The following is a 26,866-nucleotide window of genomic DNA, read 5'->3' as shown; positions in this document are numbered from 1 at the left end:
CCTGTGTGCCACATCGCTCCGCCCCTATCGCCACTTAGCCCCGTCCCATCTGTGACGTCATCGCTGCATAGGCCCCACCCCTCAGCAGCCATTGGAAGGGCCAGCCTAAAGCTCTAGGCCCCACCCCCTAGATTGTCCCACACCAATGGCCGCTGAGGGGGCAGGGCCTATGCGGCAATGAAGTCATTGATGGGGTGGGGCTAAGTGGCGCTAGGGGCGGATCGATGTGGCACATAGGCCGCAAAGCCCCGCCCACATATACCAATCCACAGGTGATAAAAACGACTTATTACCAGAACAAGCATCATGAGGTGTGATATAAAATAAGTAATGAAAGCTGTAAAATTTACCCTTTACACCTGTGGAGAGCAGTCAGAATGCAAATAGGGGGTGACAGTGTCACTTTAACTTGTTCTGGTGGTTATACTACAGTCATCCCTCAACCTACAATGGCCTCAAGATACAATATTTTCAACATACAATGGTCCTTTCTTGACCATCGTAACTTAAGACCAGACTCAACATACAATGCTATGGACAGTCAGGATCTGCAGCACATGTGAGTAACAAGATGATCAACCAATGAAACTGGCCATTTTACTGGTAAATCCCCAGTATTAGTGAAATGCATGCACTGGTTGGCTGTCTAGTAGTGATTCTCCAGAGTATAGTGTGATACTACATGTTCTGTGCTGCTCTTTACCTGTGCCAGGATGAGTTGCTCCTTTGGACACCAGGTGAGGGTGGCTTCATTTTATTTTTCTGGGACCCCAAGTGATCTGTACAGGACCCTGAAAATGCTTTCATCTTCTACTTGGAAAGTAATTTACAGTTTCCAGTCGCTTTCTGACTGTTGTATGTAAGGATTTGCTTTATCGTTATTAGTTATCTGCCTGTTTTCCTTTAAATCTTTATGTTTTTTCATTTAGGGATGACAATTCTTGGGAGAACTGGTAATTGGTTCCGAATCCCCCAAAATGGATTCAGAACCAATTACCAGTTTTCCAAAGAATTTTGGTCTCAACATACAATATTTTCAACATACAATGGTCGTCCTGGAACCAATTAATATTGTATGTTGAGGGACCACTGTGCTTTGTCATTCCCATTTTTTGAGTGCAATGTCATTAGTCCTCATGTTTTGCTATACTTTTTTATTTCAAAAATTGCGGTCTTTGAGCATTTCTAAATAAAATAAGAGTAAACATAGATTTAAAAAAAAACTGCGCAAGTGTACCCAGAAAAACTGATGCAGAGTTAATTTATATTTTTTCTTTCTTCAATTAGAATTTTGTTAAAGTGTAACCATCATTTAAAATTTTTTTGACATATCATAGTGACATGTCAGAAGTTTGTTTAGGTGGGGGTGTGGGTGCTGAGACCCCCGCCAATCACTAGAATTGATTGTATAGATTGTAAGCCCTCGCGGGCAGGGTCCTCTTCCCCATGTATCAGTCTGCCATCTGCCTTCATGTAATGTGTTTTGATCTTGTAATGTTCTTGTTTGTTACCCCTGTCGCCTGTATAGCGCTCTGGAATTAAGTGCGCTCTATAAATAAATAATAATAATAGAACGAAGAGACAGGCACGCTTTGCTAATTCTTCTTCAATATGAACTGCTAATACGAGCAGTGTATGTTATAATGGGAGGCTATGGAACTTCCTGCATACATTATTCCACAGGCTTCCATTATTATTCCATAGACTGTTCATATAAGCACTTTATAGCAGAGAAGAAGGGGCAAAGCACATGCTGCAATCGCTGGGGGTCTCTGCACCCAGACCCCCACCGATACAAACTTCTGACATGTCAGAAGTTCGTTTAAATGATAGTAACACTCAATACAAATACTTTATTAACATTTATATTTATATTTTTCTATTAACATTTATATTATAAGCGTTTTTACACACTCTTAGACTATGTTCTCACAACGTATATTTTTGTAAAATCACGGCTGTTGTTGCACATTGTGTCATTTTTATGAAAATATACAATACCTTGCCGTCTTTGGGATCCCGGCCGGAGAGTATACACATAGTATATGCTCTGGCTGGGATCTCCAGCGGTGCTGCAAACAACTGACATGTCGGTTTTCTGCAGCCGCTATTTATTTAATAGCGGCCGCAGAAAACCCTGTCAGTGCACACTAAAGAGCGAGCAGCTCCAGCCGCTAACTCCATAGTGTGCTGTGGGGAGTTCTGATGCGGGCACAGATGCACCCGCACCAGAACTCTGCAGCTCTAAAGATAATCCTTCTGGGATGATCTTTTCGGAGACCGCCGTTCCATGACCCGGCTGGGTCATGGAACGGCCGGTCTCTTGTCTTGCCAAATGTGAACATAGCCTTATACTTTATCCAGACTTCTGATGGGTAAATTAGTGTAAGGTGCCCCTCGGAAGGTAGTTTTCCCAAAAGTGACTATAAGCTGCAAAGTCCTGCCACAGTCTTTGGTTTAGGAACATTATTGACTCATTTTGTACTTATTCTAATGTCATACAGCATTTAGGAGAGAAATGAAGGCTAGACTGAGCAATTTTCTTTTATATTTGCATGGACCTCCACCTCAGATGGCAAGGCTCTGGTATTCCCTTGGTAACTCTGGTGAGGCCCAAGTGTATCACTTTGCTCTGTTGGGTGAGGCTTCAATAGAAAAGGTTTCAGAAGCGCTGGTTTAGAAAGTTTAGTATGTGGGAATCCCCATTCACTAACCCATCAGCTAGGGTTATGCCCGAATGCGATCCCATTCCATAAAACATATTTTCTAACGCATCTAGGAACAGCAGCTGAATTGCTTGTCCCTCTCTACTGGCTGATTCAGTCAGGCAGGCAGTATCCACTCTGGCACAGTGGACTGAAACTGTTGCAATTACAAAATGAGGTAATGAAAAAAACAAAACAAAAAAACACCACCTACAGACCCATATGAGCGCTTATTTTTTTTTGTGACACCAATTTTACTTTTCCATATATAAGAAACAGAGGTATGTCAGAACTCACCAAGCACACAAGCATTAGTTCAAAAATAAGTATACATAATCTTTATTCATATAACTGTACTTACACAAAACAACCCTATATAGACCCTAAATTAAAAACACTTAAAACACCCAAATATATCCAGGAGGGACCCTTAAGCAATACATGGAATCCCTACCTCCCCGTACTCAGCTGCTATATAAGAACCAACACTCTATACAATACATATATATACAATACACCCATCTAAGAATAAGTAAATATACCAAGAAAACTTTATACATATATATATATATATATATATATATACATATATATATATATATATATATATATATATATATATAAGTTTTCTTGGTATATTTACTTATTCTTAGATGGGTGTATTGTATATATATGTATTGTATAGAGTGTTGGTTCTTATATAGCAGCTGAGTACGGGGAGGTAGGGATTCCATGTATTGCTTAAGGGTCCCTCCTGGATATATTTGGGTGTTTTAAGTGTTTTTAATTTAGGGTCTATATAGGGTTGTTTTGTGTAAGTACAGTTATATGAATAAAGATTATGTATACTTATTTTTGAACTAATGCTTGTGTGCTTGGTGAGTTCTGACATACCTCTGTTTCTTATATATGGATTTGTGGTTGGTATAGTATGTCACACCATTAGCACCTATTACCTAGCAGTGCATTACCCAGTCTTTTGGTATATACCAATTTTACTTTGTAATGACATAATTTTTCCATAACATATGCTGCAAAACAAATAAAATTGGGGATAAAAAATTAGTTTTCTTTCAAATTCCAGGTGGGTTTTGTGTTTACTATGTTCGCCATGTGGTAAAACTGAAATGTTATCTATGCTCTCAAGTCAGTACAATTACAATAGGTAATTAATATAATGTTTATTTCATTTTAGGGTGCTGCATGGCACCGGGCAGCACGGGGAGGGAGGGGGGAAGGTAGTTAGATGCACCTCTCTCCCCGGGCTGCCCGATGCAGTGCGGACTGAGCAGCAGTCAGGAGCGCATGCTGAGAGTTGTAGTTCTACAAAAGTGGTAGAGCGGCATTTCCTTGAGACCTGTTAATGTGAATGATGACCATCAGCTTACACCCCTCTCTCCCTATGGTAAATACATGCACACTCAGCTACATAGACATATACAGCGCTCCCTGCTGGACATTTCAGGTATACCAAGCGGATCGTGCCGTCACATTTTTTTAGACAATTTGAACCCTGCCTGATGTACTAAATTGAGGGAAATAGCACTTTATGTGCATTTCCCATAATTAGTGTACATTGGGAATTTGTCTAACTTTGCTTATGTAATAACATATTAAAAAACACATTTTGGCCGGAGTTCTCCTTTAGGGTAGCTTCACACGTACCGACTCGCAGCGTTAATAACGCTGTGAGTCGGCTAGGTCCTGGCAGATCACTTTCGCTACATACACACAGCTGTCTGAACGACTGCTGCGTGTATGTAATTCTGCTGGCCGCTTAACCCCTTCAGCTGCCGCCCGGCTCCCGCTCTGTATACATTACTTGTCCTTACTGCACGGGGTCCCGGAGTACTGCTCTCCCGCCCAGCCAATCAGTGTGTTGCCCTGCCGCAGCCACTGATTGGCTGGGCGGGAGAGCAGTACGCCGGGACCCCGTGCATCGAGGACAGGTAATGTATACAGAGCGGGAGCTGGGCGGTAGCTGAAGGGGTTAAGCGGCCGGCAGAATTACATACATGCAGCGGTCATTCAGACGGCTGTGTGTATGTAGCGAAAGTGATCTGCCAGGACCTAGCCGATATGGATATGCATATAGAGTGAAACCACTCTTTACCCAGGCCTGATTTCCTGCGACTGTTTCAGTCCCATTATTATGCACATGTCATTGTTTGAGTAGACCACGCCCTAGACCTGTTTTTAATGCTATTTTGAGGGGTCATCTAAAAAGAGACTTTACAGTATCTCAGAAATGTGTTGTTTCTTTTATTTACGCACATAAGGGGAGATTTTCACATTATGTGCAAAAAACAGTGGAGCAACCGTTGAGTGGAGAAACCAATCAGATTGCTTCTTTCTTTTAAAAAAAGCTTGAATCTGATTGGTCATATTATGGGCAACCATCCTTTGCAAAAAGTGTGATAAATCTCCTCATATGATGTAGCTATGGAAACCAGATTGAAATTATCCATTGGTGACATTACATGCTGCACACACAAGGCTAAAGAATAAAAATAGGGAGATACTAGAAACAAGGTTTACATTACAAAGTTTAAGCAACACCTTTGACATTTTAAAGGAATCACTATATTAGATTCATGTGGTTAAATAATGATTTACAAGAATCAGAGTATATTAGCAGCATTACTGACATAAGAACAATTTACATTACAATAAGTGCGCATAATTACAAAATTTACAGATATTGCATAATTTTTATATACAGAAATGTAATAAAAATAGATTTTAAAATGTACATGGAACTATAGGTCATGAAAAATAAGATTACAGTATTCGTTGAACAGGCAAGTGATTGAGTGTCAAATATGAGCTCGCTCTAAAGGCTCTTGTACATGGGTCAATTGTTGCACAAGTGTTCCCAGGAACATTCATTCACCTGATAAAGTAAAAGGGTCAGCAATCAGCCGACAAGCAAGGCCATTCCATCATTTCTGCAGCTGGTAAAATCATCGGCCGTATACCTCTCTGTGTAAACAGATGATGTGCAGTCAATAACAGTGTACTTAAATGGCTAAATGAGCGATACAATGATCACTTGTACAGGCCACTCAAATAAGTTGTGTTGTGTAAAGGCACTGCAAGCAAGCACTGATCTTGCAGATTCTGTGTTTGTGGCTGTACATGGCCACATATCAGGCAGTGTTAAAGGACCCTTAAAAGGAACCTGTCACCCCCCGTACCGGGGTGACAGGCTCCCGACCCCCCGTTAGAGACCCCTATACTTACCTCATCCCGCCGGGTCCCGCTTCTGGATTCGGTCGGGTCCCGGAGATCTCAGCCGCTGCAGCCCGGCGCGCGCGCTGAGAGATGAGTCCAACGCTCATAGAGAATGACAGGAGAGTCCAGCGCTCCGTCATTCTCTATGGGTGTTGGACTCATCTGTCAGCGCGCGCGCCGGGCTGCAGCGGCTGAGATCTCCGGGACCCGACCGAATCCAGAAGCGGGACCCGGCGGGATTAGGTAAGTATAGGGGGCTCTAACGGGGGGTCGGGAGCCTGTCACCCCGGCACGGGGGTGACAGGTTCCCTTTAATGCGCTTGCTAATAGGCAGGTGCACTTTAAGGCTGGGTTCACACTATGTATATTTCAGGCTGTATTTGGTCCTCATGTCAGGTCCTCATAGCAACCAAAACCAGGAGTGGATTGAAAACCCAGAAAGGATCTGTTCACACAATGTTGAAATTGAGTGGATGGCCGCCATATAACGGTAAATAACTTCCATTATTTCAATATAACAGCCGTTGTTTTAAAATAACAGCAAATATTTGCCATTAAATGACGGCCATCCACTCAATTACAACATTATGTGAACATAGCCTTTCTGTGTTTTCAATCCACTCCTTGTTTTGGTTGCTATACAGCCTCAAACATACAGCCTCAAATATACGTAGTGTGAACCCAGCCTAAGGGTGCGTTCACATGTACAGGATCCGCAGCAGATTTGATGGGGCAGATTTAAATCTGCAGCTGATCCACAACAGATTTGATGGCCCAGCTTAGAATGCTTGGAATCTGCAACTTCAAATCTTCGCAGCAAATCATGTACATGTGAACACACCCTAAACAGGTGTATCTATTAAATTATTTCTGCAATTTACCCTGTGGATTGCTTACGCCTCTCCAAACTCCCAAAACGTTACTTGGAATCCCATTATGTGAAAAGCTACCTATCTGTAAGGCTGCGTTTGGCACAAGGCTCCATGACACTATGCTCACAAATTGTCTGGGAATAAGCATAGAATATACTCTGCTGGCTTATGAGCGTTGAAGCAGACAAAGACGCCACAATGTGAGGATGAAAAAAACTTTGATGGAAGATGTCAAATGTAAAAAGGCTGGCTTTTCTCCACACTCTCAGTACTTTGTGGGACTCTCTGCACCAGGTCATGACTAATACCCTTGAACCATAAAAGAACACATTACCAATAACAAAGCTATTTTAGTTTGCCATCTTAGATCTAATAGCAGCAATGCGACAGGGGAACCTTCAAAAAATATTATCCCATCCTAAAGGCCCGCTATTGTGGATACATCATATCACATTGCATGAACTACACACATGTCTCAAACTTTCACCTTTACTGCTGTATAACATAAAACTGGGTCAAACATTTTAACATCTTTTTAATGGTGTAGCTGAAGCCTTTAGGGGATATGTCACAGTACAAAACCTTGTTTTATAAGGTACCTTTCATGCTGCTCATGGGTCACCGCTGGGTATGTCCCTTGCTGGCCTCTCCTGTGCATGACCCCTATTTAAATTAATAGGGCTTGTGCACGGAACTTGGCCAGTCATGAGCAGCATGGTATGGCATACCTCTGTTCTTTTAAAATTCATGAAATCCGATAGGCCATTCCTAAAGCTATATACAAAGCTCACATACCCACGAGTGGATACAAAAGTGAAAGGTGCGTAATACACTATGGTTGAACAATTAAGGCAAATATGTGTATAAACACAATGACAATTTTCAAATCAAACAGCAAAACATTTTTAAAGATCTACATAGCCATACAAAAAATATCAATCATAATTATATTTACACACATGATAACATGAAGCATTCCTCATTGGATCCACTAATAAAATGTAAATGCTAAAATGTTATCAATTTAATTATACAGATGAAAAAGGTCCAAATTGGTGACTCTGTAGCAAAATAAGAAAAAGATTAAAAAATACAACACAAAGGGCTCTATTCCACAGTAACGATAATCGGCCGGATCGGCCACATTTGGCCCGATTCGGACGATTATCGTTCGGTGAAATAGAGAGAACTATCAGCCGATGATCGTGTCATCAGCTGATCATTCATTTAGGGCCAGACCTAAAATCATCGTTCCCCCACCGCGCATCGCTACGGTTGAATAGCGGTGCGCGGCGGGCGACCAACAATTTGACAGCAGCAGCATCATCATATATTACCTGTCCAGGCTTCTCCGCGCTGTCTTCATCCCAGGGTCCTGCGCGCTCTATCTTCTGAATGGCCGGTCAGCTGACGGAGCGCTCAGCCAATCACAGGCCGGGACCGCAGCAGCCTGTCAGCTGACCGGCCATTCAGAAGATAGAGTGCACAGGACCCTGGGATGAAGACAGCGCGGAGAAGACCTGCAGGTAATGTATCACTGCTGCTGCAAGGACATCGGTAATGATGTCCTTGCAGCCCTCGCTCAACGATCATCGGGCCGTGGAATAGGCCCAGTAATCGAGTGGCGATCTAGCAGATCGTCGCTCGTTTACATCGTTGATCGGGCCCTCCTCGGCCCGTGGAATAGGACCCAAATTCTACAGCGCAGTCTGATCTACAGATCTATTTACCTTTCTGCACTCACTTTTAGAATACCTATATCTAAGAAGAAAAACACAACCCCCCAAAAAAACTAGCAAATAACTTTTTAAATAGAATCTGTCAGCACCGCAACCGGTACCTGCAGAGAGGTCCCAAGGAGGTTGAAAACATGACAACACCTTTAGTGCTGCAGATGCAGTGTCATTTGCACACTTAAAGCAGTGCAGGTGTTAGGAGGAGGTGGTGTGACGCTGCACCACCAGCTCTTTAAATGCACTGTGATTTTTAAGTGTGCAAATGAAGATCTGCAGATATCCTATGTTTCATCAGAAAATGAAATTGTTTAAATAATGTTTTTATGTTATACATATTTTTTAAGAATTTCTGGTGACATTTTTTAAAATTTCCTTTTCTATCTATTATATCATAAAATAATCCTGAGATCTTGCAGTTTTCATTCTCAAAACAGCGGTTAAAACTAAGCTGAGACTTCCTGTTGTGTATATAGCGATGAGAAGGCTGTTGTAAAGTGAGCTGTACAGCATTGCAGCGACATGTGACGCCTGTAGATAGAGGAGACAATAGCAGCTCCCTGTGGAATGACCTTATGAAAGGTCACAGAGCATGCTCAATGATGTTTTACATTAATCTCAAGGGGACAAAGTCTGTCTTTTGTTGTCTATATCAACGAGTCTTGCTGTAAAGCATGCCACTAAATGCTGTTAAAGTAGTTATCCAGCGCTACAAAGACATGGCCACTTTTCCTCCTACTGTTGTCTCCAGTTCAGGTGCGGTTTCCAATTAAAGTGTCAATGTCATGAAATTTTTTTTTTGCAGAAATCAATAGTACAGATAGAACTTTGTAATTGGGTTTATTAGCCAAAAAATGAATTTTTATCATGAAAAAGCTGTTTGAAGCTCTCCCCCTGTCTTCATTGTTCTTCTGTAGAAAGAGCTAAATAAAAGACCAAAACAGGACAACAAAGAGTTAATTAAAAGCTACAACACAGGCTCTCTCCTTTGACAGTCACCACTGAGCTATCTGACAGCTGAATAGCCTCTAAATAGCTCTCCCACTGAGGAATCCTTTGTTCTCTGTTTTCTGCTGTTGACATTTCTGCTCAGTCTCTTTCCCCCCCTCCCCTCTTCATAGAACAAACAGGATGCGTCTGATTTAGGTCTCCTCATTCGGAGGAGTGGATGACAGAAAGGAGAGGAAGGGGGGACCTTAAAAAAGGCTTTTTACATGCAGATAATGGCATATTTGCCTGATAAACCCAATTACAAAGTTTCTTAAAATCGCCTGGACTATTTATTTCTGCAAAAAAAATTTTCACAACAGTGACTCTTTAAGCTCCATTTACTTCAATGGAACAGAGTTTCAAAACCCCACCCAAACTGGAGACAAGAGTAGGGGGAAAGTGGCCATGTTTTTGTAGCGCTGGATAACCCCTTTAAGAACAGCCCCAGCAATATGGCAGCCCCCATAACAATGTACAAAAGTAAAATAAAATAAAAAAAATTCTGTCAGAAAATAGAAACAATAGAATAAAGAAGAATAAAGTTTTAGTATCTTATTCTAATCAGTTAAAGAAAATTTAGGTGACACATTCCCTTTAACCTCCTTGTGAACTCTTTGCATGTATCTGCAGCTCATACCAGACAACTTCCCTTACATAGGTTTGCATTTTGATCTGCAGCCATGTTTCTAAACAGGACACACCTATGGGTTATACCATAAGGTATTGCAAAAATTGGGGCAGACATTGTTGTGATCCTTTATACAATAAAATTTTATTTTGAAAAAATAAAGAAACAAAAATACACAAAAAAACCCTTAAACTTATTGAACTTAGAATATAATCTACATAATATAATCTAATACTAAATGACAGTTGCCTTTTAGGACATGAAAATTTTTTGCCTTCTTTCTATAATAGTACAACATATAGGACATTTATCAAGAATCTCGCCACAGTCAGCACATGTTACTAGATGACCACAAGGGATAAACACAATGCAGACGGATTTGTCCATACACACTTTGCATATTTTTTCCTCTTCCAGTTTTCTTAACTTTTCTTCTATGCTGTTCTCTGTAAAATATGAAAAGCAAATTTTATTAAAAAAAACTATTTATGTGACACATTGTACATTAAGGATGTGGTCTATATACATATTCTGGGATATGGAAAAAAAAAATTATCAATTTATACATGGAATTTTATGGATGTTCCATCTTGAAAAACTGACATGTATAAATCTAGTGATACTTTAATTTATGATTAAGAATAGAGGCTGCGCCTGTGTCATCCACAGCGGGTCACAGCTATCAGTGATAGCCAGGAACCCGCCACAACTCTCAGCACTGGTGCCGCGCTCTGGTGCTAAGAGTTAACCCTATAGATACTATGGTCAGCACGACCACAGCATCTATAGGGCTTCAGAGAGAGAATTCTCCCTCTACAGAGGAAGAATTCTCTATCTGGTAACCATAGGATCTCTGCGACGTGACCAGGTCAATGCCAGAGCAAGCTCTTTTTCCATCTCAATGTTCTAAAATCCATTTAATATATGGTCCCCAGATAGAGGATGTATCTTGTATTAAACAGATAAGTACAGATACTACACTTGATCTTAGCCAAAACTCTGAGAAGCGATTCATTTGAATTTGCTTAGAATGTTGTGTCAAACTTTGAGTAACAAGAACAGAGCTAAAAGGGGTTGACCACTCACTAAACCCTTTCATCTGATAATCATGGGTGGTCGGGTATCAATCAGACTCCACCAATGTGATTTTCTCACACGTTAACTGAATTAGCCCTTTAAGAATGTGCAAATGTTTGTACTAAAAATTTAGAAGCTTTAATTGCCAATTTCCCATATATCTTACCATTCTCTGTGGGCTTAACACTACTGTTTGGAGATTGAGAATTTAATAAGTCTGAGACCAGAACTTCAACAGACGTGTAGTTTTGTCCAGTGTTTTTTATTCTTTTCAACATAAGTTTCTTAATTTCTTCTAAATGAAATCCCATTTGCTGCGCATGAATCACCAAAGGGTTCTTTACTAGTTCACTGTCTAGAAAGAAACATAACTGTATGAAAATACAGACAATATAATAATATGGATGGCTTAGATTAATTGACATGTCATAGAGATGACCAGGTGATGCATCTCCAGTTCATCTTGGGATATGTAAAGGCATCAAGTAAACTCATATTAGAGGATTCTATAAAGGGCAAGGGGGTACTTCAGTAGTGCCTAGAACGCCATGCCCTTAATCTGCCCTTACTGTACTGTGAGCTCATGGCTCTGAAGTTGTTTTTGCTTCCAGTAGCTAGTTGCATTCACATAAAGTTAGGCTAAGAAAGATACTCAACACTTTAACCCCTATTTCCGAAGTGGCACAGACACACAATTGCTCATTTTGTCAGGCGGAGACAATATAAGCAGGCATCACAATCAGCCCACAATTAAAAGATGCCACTCACATTTTCTGTATTAACATTATTTTGAAAAATTAATAGAAAGATTGAAACAAAAAGATGCCACTTAAAAGATTTCTCTCGGGGCCATTTTACAAGGCTAGATGTGCAGCCGCAAAAGACATGGAACGATTAATGAAAAGTCTAAACTAGAGATAGCTGTATCCATGTTTCTCAAACTCCCTAGGCCTCCCTCAAACTTCTTCAGCCACCGGTATTCAAATGCTTAACCAATGGACTCGAGCATGGTTACGTTTCGCTCATCTCTAGTCTAAACCGCTGAACTTACACTTTTAATACAAAGGCAGAGAGCCGTGACAAATTATGGCCTGGTTTTTGTCCCAATGCTTACTTTCCATACTCTGCACACCTCCTTAAAAGTTTTATTTTAGGAGTTTAGACTTACTTCCTGAAATAAAGACTTGGTAAAAAACACTATTAAAGGGGTATTCCGGCCCGGGGGAGGGGGTGGTTATAGACGGCGGAGATCACTTACTTCCCCGGTGCCAGCATTGCGGTGCCCCGTACACCCCTACAGCGGCCGCTTCCCGGTGTGAGCTGCGGCATGAGACGAGACGTTTCAAGGCAGCTCAGCCATTCAGCGGCCAAGGCGGGACAACGGCCGCTGAATGGCTGAGCTGCCTTGAGACGTCACGTCTCATGCCACAGCTCACACCAGGAAGCAGCCACAGGATGGGTGTACAGGCAGTGCGATCCGGGATCCGTCTCTGGAACCGGGAAGGTAAGTGATCTCCGTCGTCGTTCCTGGCGATAGCTTAAAAATACCCCCGGGCCGGTCTACCCCTTTAAGACCCCTAAGACACAGTGCCTATAGTATAGACATTTTTACAAAGCTATTTTTTATTCTTGCTTTGTATATAATAATAGCCTATCTTACTTAAAAAAAGTTTCCTCAATTATTCCAGCCTGTCCTCTTTGGATTCCCCCACCTTAACTCCTTGAGCTGTTGTGTCATTACAGAAAGCCCATCTTTAGCTTTATCTGAGCAGCAGTTAAATAGCAGGAAGTTTTTTAAAGGAAAACTATTTACAAATTATCTGCATTGTGCATTCAGCAAGCAAATAAATAAATAATACATTAATAATAAAATAATGTCCTAAATAATCAAAAGGAGTCCATAGCAGTTACATCCAGAATGACACTGTTGAAATGATAAGGGAGACTTATTAGACAAAGGGATGTAAAGGAGGTAGTGAGCATCGACCTGTCAGATCAGCGTTCGCTTCCTTCTCGTTCCCTGATCGCTGTCTGTGCTATTACACACACAGACATCAAGCAGGGAGGGGGGGGGGGGGGGGAGGCTGGGGGGCTGCATGGATGATCCTTACATCGTCTGGGTAGTCCATAGGGCAGAGCGGTGGTCTGCTGCCGCCGCTCCAGTTGTGCAAGCGACGGGCAGCAGTCCGCTATCGTGATTTTATAACATGCTGAAAGACAACGATCAGCCAACATTGTGCATGTTGGCTGATTGTTGCCTTTCAACATAAGCTATTACAGGAAACGATGATTATTGTTTCATGTAATAGGGTCCTTAGACACTTTTAGTTTTAACTAAGAAAGACAAATCAAACCCTGTAATGTGTGTAAAAGGCAAAAAGGCCAATTTTGGGAGTAACTATGTATAATAGGTTTTATTACCTTCAGGTAAAGCAGGTGGGGTGTCACTTTCCTAAAGTAAAGATGTATTAAAAAAAAAAAAAAGTTACATTGCAGCATTCAAAACATTCTATTAAACATGTTAAAACATTTATACATACTATTTTAAACCACTTAAACAGGTTTTCCTGCTTCATAAGGTGATGAAATATTACTATTATATCCTATCATTTTGTTATTGTTGGGGGTCCTACCTCTGGGGACCCAACTGGTTGTAAGAAGGAGAAAAAAAAATTGTAGTTCCTTTGTGTACAAATCTGCACCTGAATCAGAGATGTGAGCTATTGTCAAACAGGTAAACATGAAGCAGACACTCCCTAAGGTTTGGAATGTTGTTTTCTCCGCATGAAAACAGTCATCACGTCTGACGCATATTGTTGGTCACTCCTTTGTGAAGCATCTAGTTTAACCAGGAAAAAAAATAGAACTTACCAGCTTGCTTGGTAGAGGCCTGGTTAACTGCACATGATTGATAAAATGCTGGCCTTTTTCATCAATTAGAAATCTGCATCTACAGTGACAGAAAAGCACAAAGCAGAAGTTAGATACTTTCAGGAAAAAAGGAGGCCATGACATAAGTGTAAACAGCTGATAGGTGATGATCTAAATACCTGCAACATTTGTGAATTCTGGCTGTGCCTGTTACATATAGATTTTTTGCTTTAAAGTGTACAAATACACAATAAAAACCACAATGCCCAAGGCGCCCATTAGATCAGAATGTTGGTTGAGTGCATTGCGGTCGCATTGCGTGTTCTTGGAGAAAGGAACTTGCAAGTATGTAAATGCCGGCCCCCTAAAACTGCCGCTGCCCGAAGCATACTGTACCTGGTCCGCGCTCTGGCTGCATCTGAGGCTCCCAATTCCCATAGGTCCCGCTCAGCCAATCAGTGCATTTCCCCACCACAGTCACTGATTGGCTGAGCAGGACCTACAGGAGCTGGGAGCCTCAGATGCAGCCAGAGCACGGACCAGGTACAGTATGCTCTGGGCGGTGGTGGGTAGAGGGGGACGGCATTCACAATGAAAAGAACAGTTTGGGTTTCGCAGCGGATCCGTCCTGTGTGAATCTAGCCTTAGAGGAAATCTCCACTAATTCAGCAGTGGGCCATCATGACATTTAAATAGAAGCACCACATGCAGAACTAAACATGTATTTTATGTTTATAATTGCAGGTGACTACATTGGTAACTAGCAGCAAGGAAATACCAGGTCAGCTGCAGCACTTCTTGTTTGTTAAGACCCACATTAGGCTATATAACAGAAAATATTCATCATGGAATCAAAAGACTCTTTTAGGGTACTTTCACGCGTACTGGATCCGCAGGATCCCTGCCCAGTAAACTCTATGGGCACACAAATTCGCAGCAGGATGCACATCCCGCTGCGAGTTAGTCCACAGCCCGCCCCGTTAACCCCTGGCCGCTGGAGCCTTTACTTCACCTGGTCCCCGCTCCGGCTTGCTTCGGGGATCCCGGTTTCTTCACGTCCCACTCAGCCAATCAGTGCGCTGTGGCGGGGCAGCGAGACGTGCCGAGAACCCCCGAAGCAAACCGGAGCGGGGACCAGGTGAAGTATAGGCTCCGGCAACTGGTTAACGGGGCGGGCTGCGGACAAACTCGCAGCGGGATGTGCATCCTGCTGCGAGTTTGTCTGCCCATAGAGTTTACTGGGCAGGGATCCGCAGCGAGACATCAGCTGCAGATTTGGTACGTGTGAACATACCCTAAATGAATGATTACAATGGAAACAAAACTATTTTCTTTTCTTTTTAAAAGTGAAACTATTAGCAGGTTAGACAAATCTAACCTGCTGATATTTCCCTTTTGTGCACGAAGAGATGAAGATGAAGGTAGTAGTTATATCCCTTTGCTAATAGGGCTTTGGAGCACTTTACGTCAGCCCACTCCATTGATATTCATTTGGAGAGGCGGGCGGGCTGCCCGGGGGCAGATCGGCGCTTTGGAAGCAGTAGTTCCATCCTCAGTGCTCCAAAGCGCCCAATTAGTCTATGGATATAACTACTAAATACATGGAAACGGCACCAAGGATGAGGGTAAGAGAGCACAAAAGGGACCTGCTGATAGTTTCCCTTTAGTCAATAAATTAAAAAGTTTACTTTTACTATGGGACAGTACAGTATATAATGAGCATGTTGATTATTTGTAACCAATTACAGCCATTATTCTATATGGTGTGTGCTCTGCCAGCCAATTACCCGTTGACTATAATGGAGAGCATTATTACATTGAAAATAGAACTAACATTATGGCCATTTTTTTCTTTTATCCTATGGTGTCAACATAACCGTAAACTATATTTTATTTCTTTTAGAGGTTATACAGTCTCTTAAAGTATTTGATTGGTGGGGGACAGACTTGCTGATCAGCCAAAGTACTCGTGAGGGTGCTGCAGCCTGCTCATTTTTTACATTACTGAACTTCGCAGATGTAATTTTTTGAAGTGGTCGTGCAGGGTATTGCAGCATTGCCCTGTTTATATCACCCATATCTTACCCCGGATACCATCTTGCGTGTAACTCCCAAGGGTCATCTTTTCCTTTCCAATCTCTCAGCTCTCCACCACAGTAAAAACATTTTGCAGAGTCATTTTCACCTATGATACAAAACAGTAAGTTATTAACAATCACTAACTTAAAATCTTTACATTGCTACTGAGTAAATTCTTTGAATGTATTTTTTTTTTCTTCCTGTGTACTTATCATGGCGCAAACCATATTTTCTCCATAGACTTGTATTACACATTTTGTTTTGTTTTTCGTCTACAGCCTCTGCAGTATCCTGTAAAACGCCTGTCCATCTGTCTTTTGACTGGGTTTGTCTTCTTGCCTTATTGCTACTATTCTGGATAAGTATCTAAGATGATTTATGACCAGATTGAATCACTTAAACCACTAGCAATGTACAAGCCCTAGCTTTAAAGGGGTACTCCGGCATCAGTATATAGAAAACAATAAGCATTATGCTTACCTCTTCAAGCTCCCCTAGTGTCCTCCTGCTGTGTCTCTGCATCCTGTGCTGACTGCAGCAGCTGCAGACAAACCCATCTCTGCACTGACAGCCCGCTTAGCCAATAAGTGGCCACATGGCTGTCCCGTCTGTAAGTAATTGGCTGAGTGGGCTGTCACTGCAGAGTCAAGTCTGGCTGTGGTGGAGGCGCAGAGACATGGCAGGACATCGGGGGGAGCATGGAGAAGCAAGCATAATCTTTATCATTTTCTATATACTGATGCCGTAGTACTTAATCAATCAAGTACTTAATTAGCTTGTTGAAAGACAATGATGTACGAACAATTGCTCGCTCCTTGGCTGATTGTTGTATTTATTACACAGAGCTATATCTGCCCAATTTGGCAAATAATCTTAGAACAGACAGGATAACAACAAAGTTGCTTTTCAGCACAGACTCTTGGGGGGACATTTATCAAACATCCACCCGAGGCGTACGCCAGGGAGAAGGTGCAGATTTGTCCCTTCTCCCTGCTGTACGCCCTGCTTGCCCGATGGGCGGTCTGGGGGAGCAGGACAGGGCGGGGAGGAGGAGTGGCCTCCTCCCGCACCTGCTCGCAGGCGTAAATCATGATCAAAATCTACACCTGCTGGAAGCAGGTGTAGATTTAGTACGCTGGGGGCAGGTTCGGGCGCCCGGCTGGCCGGATTCACTAAGAGGTCTTCACTACGCCGGTCTTCATAAATCCCCCCTTGGACTTGAATCACACAAGACACAACAAGCACAAACGGCTTCTATGTTCTCCCTACACCCCTACCTATAACTTGCCCTACTGCAAAAGTGCCTAATAATGAAATAGAATAGAAACGGATGTTACTATATGCCATGTAAAGTGCTGTAGAATAATTGGTATATCTTAATAACAATAAAGTGTGTTGTCCCATAATTTTTTACTTTTTGTTTGTTTTATATTAAGTACACAATGCTCTCACCTGTACTATAAAATCCTGCTCTTGCAAGCATCTCTTTATTAACAGCATAAGGCCAGTTGGCAAAACTCTCCAGCCGTGTCTTAACCTGAATCATAGCAGGATTTTCTGGAATTTCAGAACCTCTTCTTGTATTGCTAAATATACTGTTTGACTCAAGAGCTACATTCCCGACATCTCGACCTAAAACAAAGAAACAGTCTGGAAAATGTTTGCGATGCTCGGTCCATGCCACGTCACTGGGCTCCCAGTTCATTAGCTTTCCTCCACAACAGAAACATTTCACCTGGTCATTTGTGCCGTTGTAAAACAGACCGGCACTCGCTAGCTCTTTTGGTGTGATACGCACATAGCTTGGCCAGTTCTTAAATGTTTTAAGTCGGGCTTCTTCAGTGCACATATTTATAAATCGAGGGTATTTTATCTCCGATTCATCAACTACTCTTCCCGTCCTCAACAAGAAGTCAGTCTGAATATCCGTGTTGGATGTGTGGCCAAGATCATAGTTTGTACAATTATTTACGAGCTGCGGACCAGAGTCTTGACTCATGGGAGCTTGAGTCTGTATGTTTTCACTCCTTGAATTAAAAGCATTAATAAATTTACAATTTGGGCTGACTTTCCGATGCTTGCCAATCGCTGTATCTCCATGTTGCCAACCTTCAACTACAGCTTTACAGCTGAAGCACTCAACTCTGTCTTCAATACCAGTGTAATAGAAGCCAGCGCGGGCCAGGGCTGGAGCCGAGACAGGACAGGTACCTCGAAAAAAATTTGTAAATGATGCCAATCGATTGGATTCCTCAGAGTAGTCACTCTCTAGTTCCATGTCGTAAGCACCATCGGACATTTTAGGGCAGTTACATGTCATGTCCTCTGGGAAGAACAGTTTATCTACAGCAAGAGAAATTAAAATAAATAAATGAAATGTACTGAAATAAAATAAGCTAGTTACTAAAACATTTCTTTAACCAATTCAGAGTAATATATATTTTGCAGAATGGTTCAAATGGTGGATCAATTACAACCACTATTGAAATAAACCAAATAAGATAAAAACAAGCAAGAGAAATAGATCTGACAACCCTACTTAGGGGCCCTATTCCACGGGGGCGATAATCATCCCGATTTGGCCGATTATCGCTCCGTGGAATACAGACAACGATCAGCCTCAACCTAAAATCATCGGGCACCGACCGTGCATCGCTGTGTGGAATAGTGATGCGTGGCGGGTGAACGACGATCTCACAAGCACCATAAATTACCTAAGCATGTTGCAGGTCTTCTCCTGCGCTCCTTCTTCCTCTCGGTCCCGCGTGCAGCAGCAGCTTCGGTGCGGCCTGTCTTAGCTGACAGACCGCTCAGCCAATCACTGGCCAGGACCACCATGGCCAGTGATTGGCTGAGCGGTCTGTCAGCTCAGACAGGCCGCACCGAAGCAGCTGCTGCGCGCGGGACCAGGAGGAAGAAGGAGCGCAGGAGAAGACCTGTAACATGTGTAGGTAATGTATGGTGATTCAACAAGGGCTGCAAGGACATCGGTAACGGTGTCCCTGCAGCCCTCGCTAAAAGATTATCGGGCCGTGGAATAGGCCCAGTAAACAATACATTATTGATCGTGGAAAAGGACCCTTAGAATGAATGGGAATTCCCTATTCCTGTGGGTCTCACTTATACAAGACATGGAAGTAAATGTAAATGGGCAACCACATAAAAGACTGCCAGAGCAGAGGGTCCCTCTATGACATCCATATGAAATCTTTTTAAGCCCTTAATATGAAAACTCACAGATTCTGTGTCCAATTTCAACAATGTGAAAATATTTACTCATTGCACTGTGAGGGTTCACTTTTCTAAAGAAACATATACTGTATATACATACATACATCCCTTTCAGAATACTTAATTAAACCGCTTCCTCTAAATGCTCACAACTGTTCCTGTAACTCCCTTTCACTTCTATGGAAGTTAGGGTATGTTCACACCACGGAATCCGTGCCAAATTTCAAGAAGAATTCGCACTGCGGACTCCGCTTGAAGTTGCGTCTGTCCCATAGATTCAATAGGATGTCTTACGCACATTCTGCCATCGGCCCAAAGAATTGGTGCGTCAATTCTTTGGGCGGATGTCAGAGCGCCCGTGAGACGTCTTACTGAATCAGTGGGATAGGCGCAACTTCAAGCGGAGTCCGCGGTGCAAATTCTTCTTGAAGTTTGGCACGGATTTCGTAGTGTGTACATACCCTAAAGCTGGGTCCACAATAGTGCAATAAGCATGCATTTTATGTACGTATTACAGCCGTCAGCATTTAGAGAACATCCTTGCCCGACCGAGGGTCTGATAACCCCAACTGTTAGTATGCATCACCAGACCCACCGTCAGGGCAGGATTTTCAGCTTTACTTTAGTGTTTCTGTAGTCCCATTCCACTGCATTCTGGTAAAACAGGTCAAAAGGGGCATGCTTGAGAAAGGCGCAGGTCCCAGAGGTGGAACCCACATATACCAGACACGTATGGCATATCATGTGGATAATTTACAATTGTCTGAGATGGGAATGAGGACCAATTCACATCTCGTTTTGGACTATGCTGGATGTATATGTTAAAATACTGACAAAAAGTTATTCTGATGTATACCGGAGCACATGTGTGTGTGTGTGTGTGTGTGTGTGTGTATATAGTAGTAGTCTATTGTGTTTTTGAGTTCTGTGTAAAAAGGAAAAATTTCCCAGCTGGAAATACATGCGAGTCCTACAGGAAAAGTAAGGCGCAGCGAGATAGCTTAGGTGCCAACTTGATCCTCCGACATCAATAGGGTTGGATGTTGAAAATAAGAGATGAGCGAACCGGGTTTGGGTTCGAGTCCATCGGAACCCGAACGTTCGGCATTTGATTAGCGGGGGCTGCTGAACTTGGATAAAGCTCTAAGGTTGTCTGGAAAACATGGATACAGCCAATAACTATATCCATGATTTCCACATAGCCTCAGGGCTTTATCCAACTTCAGCAGCCACCGCTAATCAAATGCCGAAAGTTCGGGTTCGGATGGACTCGAGCATGCTCCAAGTTCGCTCATCTCTTATGAAAATGCATCACTACCTATTTTTTAGTCAGTAGACTCAGCAGTCCCACATAAATATACATACATTTATATTGTCGGCCAGACTGCATCCTGAAGAAAAAGAAGATCCTTACTTTATCTAATATTGTACTTTGAAGTAAAAAAATAAAAAAAAAGTATGAAAAAATATAAGCATATAAACAATTCTAATATAAAAATATTAGAATTACCCACTGACCGGCCCGATTGTAGCTCCAAACACCTGTCTAGGTTGTGACCCAGGAGCCCTACCTTGATGTCGCTATTCAGGAATAAGATGCTCCCCTGATGCAAAGGTTCAGCTATACTATTACAACGTGGCTAGAAACTGGCAGGAGAGCGTATTCCCAATGTAGTTATGCCAGCACCTCGCATGTAAGGTGGGCAGGGCCTCTGACTGACACCAGCTGGAAAATACTGACATTTTGCCACAATTTCCCCAACGAGCACAAAGGGGATTTTGCAGTTTTCTCCAAGAAGGGGAAGTCTTCAGTTTCATTCACTTTTATGACATGCAGCTCCCCCCCCCCCCAGGAATACAGGTCTGTGTCTACGAAAATTGCTACTTAGCAGTTTCCTATTTCTATATTTGAAAAAGGCGGGTCAGATGCTGTGATGTGATCATAATACGGTATATACAATTCCTGTGTCGCCCTCCTCTCGCTGACTACAGCGTAGTCTGATTCCCATGTGCAGCTGTAATATAAGAAGACCACACAATCCAATCTCTCCGCTGCCAAAACATTTCTCATACAATGGGCAACTGGGTATAGTGGCTGGGATGTGAGTCACCATGTGCTGGGCATCCCCCATGGCATCTGTACCCTCAACCTGCATTACTACAACGTGTGTGTGTGTGTGTGTGTGTGTGTGTGTGTGTGTGTGTGTGAGGGGGGTGTGTGTGGGGGGGCAGGCATTAACACATTGTACAGAATCTCAAATTCATGGCATGCTCCATGTGTTGGGCATCTCTTGTGGATGATCATATATGTGATTTTTGTCGCCATTTTCAAAAAGTCTAACAACACTGCTTGTCTGGGCACCTAGAGCACCCCCTCGGCCTGCTCAGCATTATTAAGTATGCATGGTAACAACGCTCATATGAATATGAAAGGTGGGAGGGGCTAGCAGGACGGGCCGAGGGGGGTGCTCGGACAACGCCCATTGCGCATATTCATAGGAGCGCCGTTACTATGCATATTTGAATTTGCAAAGTGGGTGTAGCGGGCGGGGTGCTCTTGGTGCCTGGACAAGGCTCACTTTGCACCATTACTATGCATATTTGAATATCTGAAGGCGGCTGAGAGGAGTGCTTTAGGCACCCAGACAGCGCTCACAGTGCTCCTAAGGGCTCGTTCACACAGAGCAAAAGCAGCTGAATTTCTGCGCTGAAATTTCAGCCGTTAAAATAGGTGCAGAGCTAATTTCCATTGTGTTGAATAGAAATTCTGCTCTGCAGTTCACACGGTGGAATTTCCGCACTGAACTAATCCGCTTTCCGCCAGAAGAATGAACATGTTCATTCTTCCACTAGCGGAAGCCTATACAAATCAATGGGGCTCTGATTTTCTGTTTCAGCGCGGAATACAAGCGGAATACAAGCGGAAATTACGCGCTGAATCAGTGCGGAAATGTGGAAAAAAGGGGGGGAGGAGGATTCTAGTATATATTCTGGTATAGTCTAGTTTACTCACCAAATACTCGCTGAATTTCAGCGCTGAATGCATGCAGATTCAGCGCGGATTCCTCGAGTATTCCGCGCTGAATTTGTCAAGAGCTGATTACGAGCTGAACACTTTCCTAGCGGAATACGCAGGGATTCTGCTTACATTCTGCTTGGAATTCAGCGTAAGTTGATTTCAGGCAGAAATATTTCCTTGCGTAATCCGCCCCTTTTGCTCTGTGTGAACGTAGCCTAAGGCGGCCATTTGAATATCTTCTTTAATCAAAATGCGTCAGAATGATCAAAACCGTCACTGACAACATGAGGAAAAGAGCTGCTGGGGGATATCAGCAGGTTCATTTACACAAACCTGCTGATAGTTCCCCTTTAAAGAGAATGTATCATCAGGTACATTCGCTTTAATATTACCCATGTATAGAACAACGCCAGCGCGGGGAAGAAGGTGAATCAATGGGTTAGAATCAATGGAGCAGTGTCATAGAGGGGCGGGAGTTTCCTCACTGGGGGGCGGCCTCAAGCACTTCAGCCGCGGCTCGGTACCCGTGAATAGAATGGCGCCATACACGGGAACCGGGACGCGGTTCAAAAAACGGACCACGGCGCCTTCGCTGTGCCGCCACCGTTCTATACATGGGTAATATAAAAGCGAATGTACGTGTACAAGCTGACGGAACATTCGCTTTAAATAAAACAAAAAAATAAAGATATTTTATATCGCTGTTTTATTTTATAACAGCAGCTGATAAGTATGGGAAGACTTCGGATTTTTAAATAGAAGTAAATTTCAAATCTATATAACTTTCTGACATCGGTTGATTTAAAAGAAAAAGATTTTTGATGGACAATCCCTTTAAAGCACTGTTGTCCTCAATCTAATGTGTTGTGTGAGCTGTATGTGCTGCAGGAAATGATTTCTCTTCAGTCTGACACAGTGCTCTCTGCTGCCACCTCTGTCCATGTCAGGAACTGTCCAGAGCAGCGGCAAATCCCCATAGACAACCTCTCCTGCTCTGGACAGTTCCTGACATGGACAAAGATGGCAGCAGAGAGCACTGTGTTGGACTGAAAACGAAACATTTCCAGCAGGACATACAGCAGCTGATAAGTGTGGACAACCCTTTTAAACCGCTGTTGTGCTCAGTGTATGTTGTCTAGCAGTTCAGTTCCCTTGGCATTGTGAGTTGTAATACCATACACAACCTGAGGACAGGGGTGGCTCTGTTTCTATCCAGGACACAGGCACCGCCTGCTCAGCTCTTCAGTGATGGAGCAGATGAAAGGAGATAGTGATGCAGGTCTGAACACTGCCCTTACCTGTCAGTGTACTAGTTCACCTGCAGGAAGCCATGTTCTCTACTCCCGCTGTGTCCCCTAGAGAAGGAGGGTGAGACAGAGGGCGGGGCCGCTGACACTGCGATGTCCTGACCGTGACAGCTCACACAACCACGTGGTTATCAGGAAGCCACCAAATGGGAGGCGGGAGGGGACAGGACGGAATGTTCCATCAGCGCTGAGCACACGCACGTACTGTACGCATGACTGGGCGTGTAGGGAGCCGCCTGCAGCGTATTACATCACCAGGTCACCCTGCAGCCTGTCACTCCTCTAGCCGCCGCAGCTGAGCCCACATGAGTGTATAGCACCTGCGGGGGCCACACAGCAGGCTGTCACGCTACACAGTGCTGAGAACACGGTAACCGCCCCTACGTGCCAATGGAGAGCACAGCACAGTGTACATCTATATGACGCACTACAAGCCTCCATACACACAGCGCGTCACAGCTTATATAAACAGCAGGGAACTTACAGTCCTACGGACGGGGCTGCGCTGCTCAGGACACCGGGAAGCGATTGCTCGTTACCTGGAAGTAGTAGCCGCGGATCCATACAGGCATTTCCTGCAACACAGATGTCAGCAGCACTGCCACCTAATGGCGGCGCACTGAAAGCACAGCACAGCGGCCGCGCACACGGCGAAGCTTCTGGAAGTCATCCACTTACTGAGCGACATCCCGCGTGTATGGCATCATAGCATTCAGGACAGGAGATTTGTTATACTCTCATTATATGTGACGTCATAGAACTAGCTATAGGCACTACCATCATGTGAGCGGGCGCCTTATTACTATTTGGCTTATTCATTGTTATTGTTGGCATACAATGGGCCAGATTCACTATCCAGCACAAAGTCCATAAAAGGTTGATCTTTATTGTACAAACCACAACATGTGGTAAAAAAAACATTCACCCTGGACACGTTACGGCCATAAGGCCTTGATCACAGCCAGGGCCAGCCTTAGGGTAGACAGCGCCCTGTGCGGAGTTTGTTTTTGCCCCCCCCCCCCCCCAGTGTTATCGGAATTGGTGCTCCACACACTGTATAACACCCCCAAAGTGCCCCCGCACAGTATCCAGTGCACCAGTAGTACGGCCCCCCTGTAGTATATAGACCCCTTGTGTGCTCTCCCAGTAATATAAAACCCTGTGTGCTCCCCCAGTAGTATATAGACCCCTTGTGTGCTCCACCCGTAATAAAGACCCCTTGTGTGCTCCCCCAGTAATACAGACCCCTTGTGTGCTGCCCCCATAGTGAGAGTAACAAAATAGAAAATGAAAAACACCTATTCACCTCTCACAGGCTCCCCAGAGCTCTTCTCTCTGGGAGTCCCAAGTCATCTCCTAGTTTCCAGTGCAGGCCACCTGATAGATAGAGGCTCCCTGCACCAGAAACGCTGAGGTGTGGACATTTCCTCAAGGAGTGTGTGCATGATAGTGATATCAGGGCAAGGGCTGCTCTGCTGTATACAGTCTCCCTTTCCCTATGTTGTGCTGTTTGTCTTGTGCTGCTCTCTTTTCAAATATTTTTTCTGGATAAATGTATCAAAATTATGCTGTTTTAAATAAACTTTGTTCATATTTTTGAAAAACTGGTGTTGTGGCTCGGATGTTTTTGTTTTTCCTTAGGGAAATATTTGGTAGGGGTGTCAGTCCTCTGTAGGCAGTTTATGGCTGAAAGAATCTTACAGATATAGTTGAATCCAAATGTGTTAGAGCTGTGGTTGACGGGTAAATCACTTGTGTAGAGACCACCAGCAGTTCTTTCTTTGGTTCGAAATGCCTGATAGAAATAAAATATAACTATCTATTTTTTTTTCTTATTATTGTATATTTTTTAAAAGTGCAAAAAATTCCAAGTCAGGTCCAAATTATTTTTAATTATTTTTTATACAATGATGCGAGAAATAAAAAAATGAATATTTATTTTTCATTTCTACCAGGGGGTTCGAACCAAAGAAAGAACTGATGGTGGTCTCTAGACAGGTGATTTACCAGTAAAGTCCAACATGTTAGTGCTCACAGATTCAACTATTTCTGAGTGTTTCTTTCAGACATAAACTGCCTACAGAGCACTGAGCTGCAATCAGAGACACTCGTTGAGCTAAGCAGGAGGCTGGGCAGTAGAGGTTATAAATGAACAAGAGGGAGGAGGAAGGAGTGGTGAGATGTGGCAGAAACGCTGAGCTACAACTCCTCTTTGACTGTTCATTACAGAAGACCTGAGATTGAGCATAATCCACTGCACAGACAAATGACCAAAAGGCACCATGCTCACAAGGGGTTTGCCAAATACAGCACACTGTCAGCAACTCAGGTAGGGCCCAGGTGCTGATAGATTAGGACCTGTGCTTTTTTTTTTTTCTTTTGTGGCACAGATCGCCGCCCCCTATACATGGATGGACGGACGGAGCCATTGGAATACATTAGTCCTATGTTCTGTCTGCAGTTGCAGGTACGGACAAGTGAATAACCCTTATGATTTGTGTTTATTCACATAAGGAACTTCAAGGTCAGAGGGGTCAGCAATCTGCAGGTAGGAGGGGTTTCAGCTGGGCGGGGCTTAAATGAGTTAGGATTCTGTTGCAAGTTTACTTCAGCAATAAATAGAATGGTGACTGACATGAGGTTAAATAACATCTCTCCATATTACACTGCCTGGCCACTGTACATCTTTACAGTACAATAATAACAATTAGTAAACCAGAAGAAAAATAGGAGCGAGCACTAAAGCACATGTAAGGCTCAGTAGACACTCTAGATCAGGACTTTAGAGTAGAGGATGTATAGGCAAATGGATATACAGCTGGGTGGTGCATATAGCTATGGTGAAAGCAAATCCAATACAGTCCAATGAGAAAAAGAGCTAGCACTCACCGTCTGCTGTAAAACATATTCCAGTTTATTCGGGGTTCACTTCAGCATGAATCGGGGGAGGGAGGTAGAAGCAGGTGCGTCGGGCGACAGGCTGTTTCACGTGCGCGCAGGCACGTTTCGTCAGGCCCACACTACCTCCCTCCCCCGATTCATGCTGAAGTGAACCCCGAATAAACTGGAATATGTTTTACAGCAGACGGTGAGTGCTAGCTCTTTTTCTCATTGGACTGT

The 26,866-nt window shown here is 43.2% G+C and overlaps 1 protein-coding gene and 1 non-coding gene across 5 annotated transcripts; both read right to left on the bottom strand.

Moving 5' to 3' along the window:
• Nucleotides 1-6,544: 6,544 nt before the first annotated feature.
• Nucleotides 6,545-24,386, bottom strand: XIAP (X-linked inhibitor of apoptosis). Of its 4 annotated transcripts, none has more exons than XM_069986783.1 (7): nucleotides 24,286-24,383; nucleotides 17,642-18,532; nucleotides 16,196-16,295; nucleotides 14,111-14,189; nucleotides 13,661-13,691; nucleotides 11,406-11,594; nucleotides 6,545-10,608 (listed from the first exon to the last, which is right to left on the bottom strand). In XM_069986783.1, exons 1-7 carry the CDS (start codon nucleotides 24,308-24,310, stop codon nucleotides 10,415-10,417), a joined length of 1,509 nt encoding a protein of 502 aa, XP_069842884.1. In that variant the 5' UTR covers nucleotides 24,311-24,383; the 3' UTR covers nucleotides 6,545-10,414. The 4 variants fall into 4 exon arrangements, with proteins under 4 accessions (XP_069842884.1, XP_069842886.1, XP_069842885.1 ...); XM_069986785.1 differs by having other exon boundaries at nucleotides 24,231-24,315; XM_069986784.1 differs by lacking the exon at nucleotides 24,286-24,383 and adding an exon at nucleotides 23,738-23,946.
• Nucleotides 10,991-11,173, bottom strand: LOC138766691 (U2 spliceosomal RNA). Its single transcript, XR_011358739.1, has one exon. It is a non-coding gene; the product is annotated as a U2 spliceosomal RNA (small nuclear RNA).
• Nucleotides 24,387-26,866: the final 2,480 nt, after the last annotated feature.

The sequence above is a fragment of the Dendropsophus ebraccatus genome, chromosome 10 (genome assembly GCF_027789765.1).
Source record: "Dendropsophus ebraccatus isolate aDenEbr1 chromosome 10, aDenEbr1.pat, whole genome shotgun sequence".
Lineage (NCBI taxonomy): Eukaryota > Metazoa > Chordata > Amphibia > Anura > Hylidae > Dendropsophus > Dendropsophus ebraccatus.
The sequence above is the reverse complement of the archived record's forward strand: the minus strand, read 5'-3'. Positions and strand labels throughout refer to the sequence as shown.